We start from the raw sequence: 2267 nt of genomic DNA on the forward strand, positions 1-2267 counted from the left end.
TGATTATATATATATATTAATATGTAAATTTGTTTTGCAAGATTTTTTTATGTGAAATTGTGTGTTGAAACAGATGTTGTTGTACTTGGGGATGGTCATATTGCCAGTTTAGCCAATAAAAACACACGCACTGTATATTTGGTGTTAATTTGCTTCAGCTTTATATTACATTACATTACACAGGATTAATCTGCTACATTTTGTACCCTTTCTTTTCTTTTATCTTTTTTTTTTTTTGCCACCTTGCAATTTTGTTACATAAGCAATCCGTACAATTTGCCTCTTCACACAGAAAGAAGATCTCTTTGTTACTAGCAGAGCAAGCAGTTGCTCTCTCCTCCTCCCAGCCTGCACCACCACCACCGTTGCTAATTAGGTCACCTCATTTACAGGAACCTCTCAACTAATTCTAGTGAGCCTTCTGGGCATTTGTAAAAATAAAATTGCTTTCATGGGGCAGGGTTTTACTGTCCACTATTCTTGTGCATCTGCTGCATACAAGATCCTTCTTCTTTTAACCCCTAAAGCGCTGGGATTTGCACTCACATAGCATCGACTGCTGCGCACTACTGCGTATGATTGACTAAACCCATAAAATTAGTGCTCCAGCCTGACCACAGTTCAGTAATTAAAACCAGTAAAAATGTGTGTGGAAGAAATAACCAACAACAACAAAATACAAAAAAAAAAAAAAATCCCCACAAATGTTTTTGTTCTTGTAATGTTTGTTGTTGCTGTTCTTGTTATCTGCAGAGATGGAGAAGATACAGAGGATCCAATTCCAAGCATGCCAAACCAGTGCCGATATGGTGTAAAAAGACTAAAAGCTGTTCTACAGCCTCTCATTGATAAAGGTCTTCAGGCTGTATTAATATTCGGAGTACCAAGTAATTTACCTAAGGTAAGGGGTCAGTTTTGTTCCATCATCATTGTCGTTGCCATCATCATATGTATGAGATAGAGGGCATTGGGGCAGCTTTTCTGTGGATAAATGCCTTTCCTGTTGCCAAAGAATATTGGAGATGAAGGCCCCTGCTCGTATGACACGGTCACACCTTCACCTGTTTCCAAGCAAGGTAACATTTCCTCATGACCAGATATGTTTCATAGAATATTGGGAATGAACAACACTGCTTGCACGATGGAGACATTCGTTTACAAATATCATGCAATGTCAAGGCATTGTGATAATAACACACGCACACACATACACGATGGGCTTCTTTCAGTTTCCATCTACCAAATTCATTCACCAGTCATTAGCTGGCTTGGGTCTATAGCAGAAGACACTTTCCTTAGATGCCATGCTGTGGGATGAAACCAAGAACCATATGGTTGGGAAGCAAACTTCTTACCACACAGCCATGAACATCAAAACATCCACTTTCTCTCTTTCCTCATTGCTTTTGTATATCAAAAAAACAAACCCACTTTCATTTTGTCTCTCTCTCTCTTCTTTTTCTCTAGGATAACATCGGGAAGAGTGCCACATCACCAAACACACCAGTAATTATTGCTCTAGAACATCTGCGGAGATGGTTCCCACGTCTGCTGCTTATCTGTGATGTCTGTCTTTGTGCCTACACCTGTCATGGTCATTGTGGTGAGTCTCATCTGTCATTTATTAGTCGACCCAAAGATCAGGTACCCGAGATGTATCCAGGGTACCACCCAAAGTTTGTCATAATTTTTGAACTGTCCCTCAGCTACTAATTATTTTCCTTCATCACCATTTCTCATCCCTTTTGTCATGTTGGCAGAGGTTTGATGGCTTCACATGAAATGACAAGCCAGAGGGCTGCACCAAGCTCTGGTGTCTCTTTTGGCAGGGTTTCCATAGTTGGATGCCCTTCCTAACCCCCAACCACTTCAGATTTTGTTTCGGTCATTGGATTGGGGCCATGCTGGGTACCTACTACTTTGAAGGGTTTAATTAAATAAATCAACCACGAGACTTATTCTATCAGGTTCTTTTGCCAAATTGATGTTATGAGGACATAAACAAACCATTCCCAGTTGTCAAGTGATAGTAAAGTGTTAAAGTTACCATGCCGACTCATAAGGTCCAGTTTCATGGCGCATATATTCTGCACCTGGACAGGACACCAGTCTGCTGCAAGAGTGCTCATTTTTGCCAGCAGAGTGGACTGGAGCAACGTAAAATAAAGTGTTTTGCTCAAGGACACGTGTTGCCCAGTCCAGGAACTGAACCTGCTCAGAATCAAACTCACTACGTCATATATATATATATATATATATATACATAC

General features: G+C 40.3%; 1 protein-coding gene across 1 annotated transcript in view; it reads left to right on the forward strand.

Moving 5' to 3' along the window:
* The window catches only part of LOC106870329 (delta-aminolevulinic acid dehydratase), a 22586-nt gene that overhangs the window by 14235 nt on the left and 6084 nt on the right, over nucleotides 1-2267 (forward strand). The window contains exons 2-3 of the mRNA XM_014916354.2: nucleotides 754-901; nucleotides 1468-1603. Of these exons, the coding sequence (XP_014771840.1) occupies nucleotides 754-901; nucleotides 1468-1603 (284 nt within the window). The remainder of the gene's footprint in view (nucleotides 1-753; nucleotides 902-1467; nucleotides 1604-2267) is intronic.

The sequence above is a fragment of the Octopus bimaculoides genome, chromosome 22, assembly GCF_001194135.2.
Source record: "Octopus bimaculoides isolate UCB-OBI-ISO-001 chromosome 22, ASM119413v2, whole genome shotgun sequence".
Lineage (NCBI taxonomy): Eukaryota > Metazoa > Mollusca > Cephalopoda > Octopoda > Octopodidae > Octopus > Octopus bimaculoides.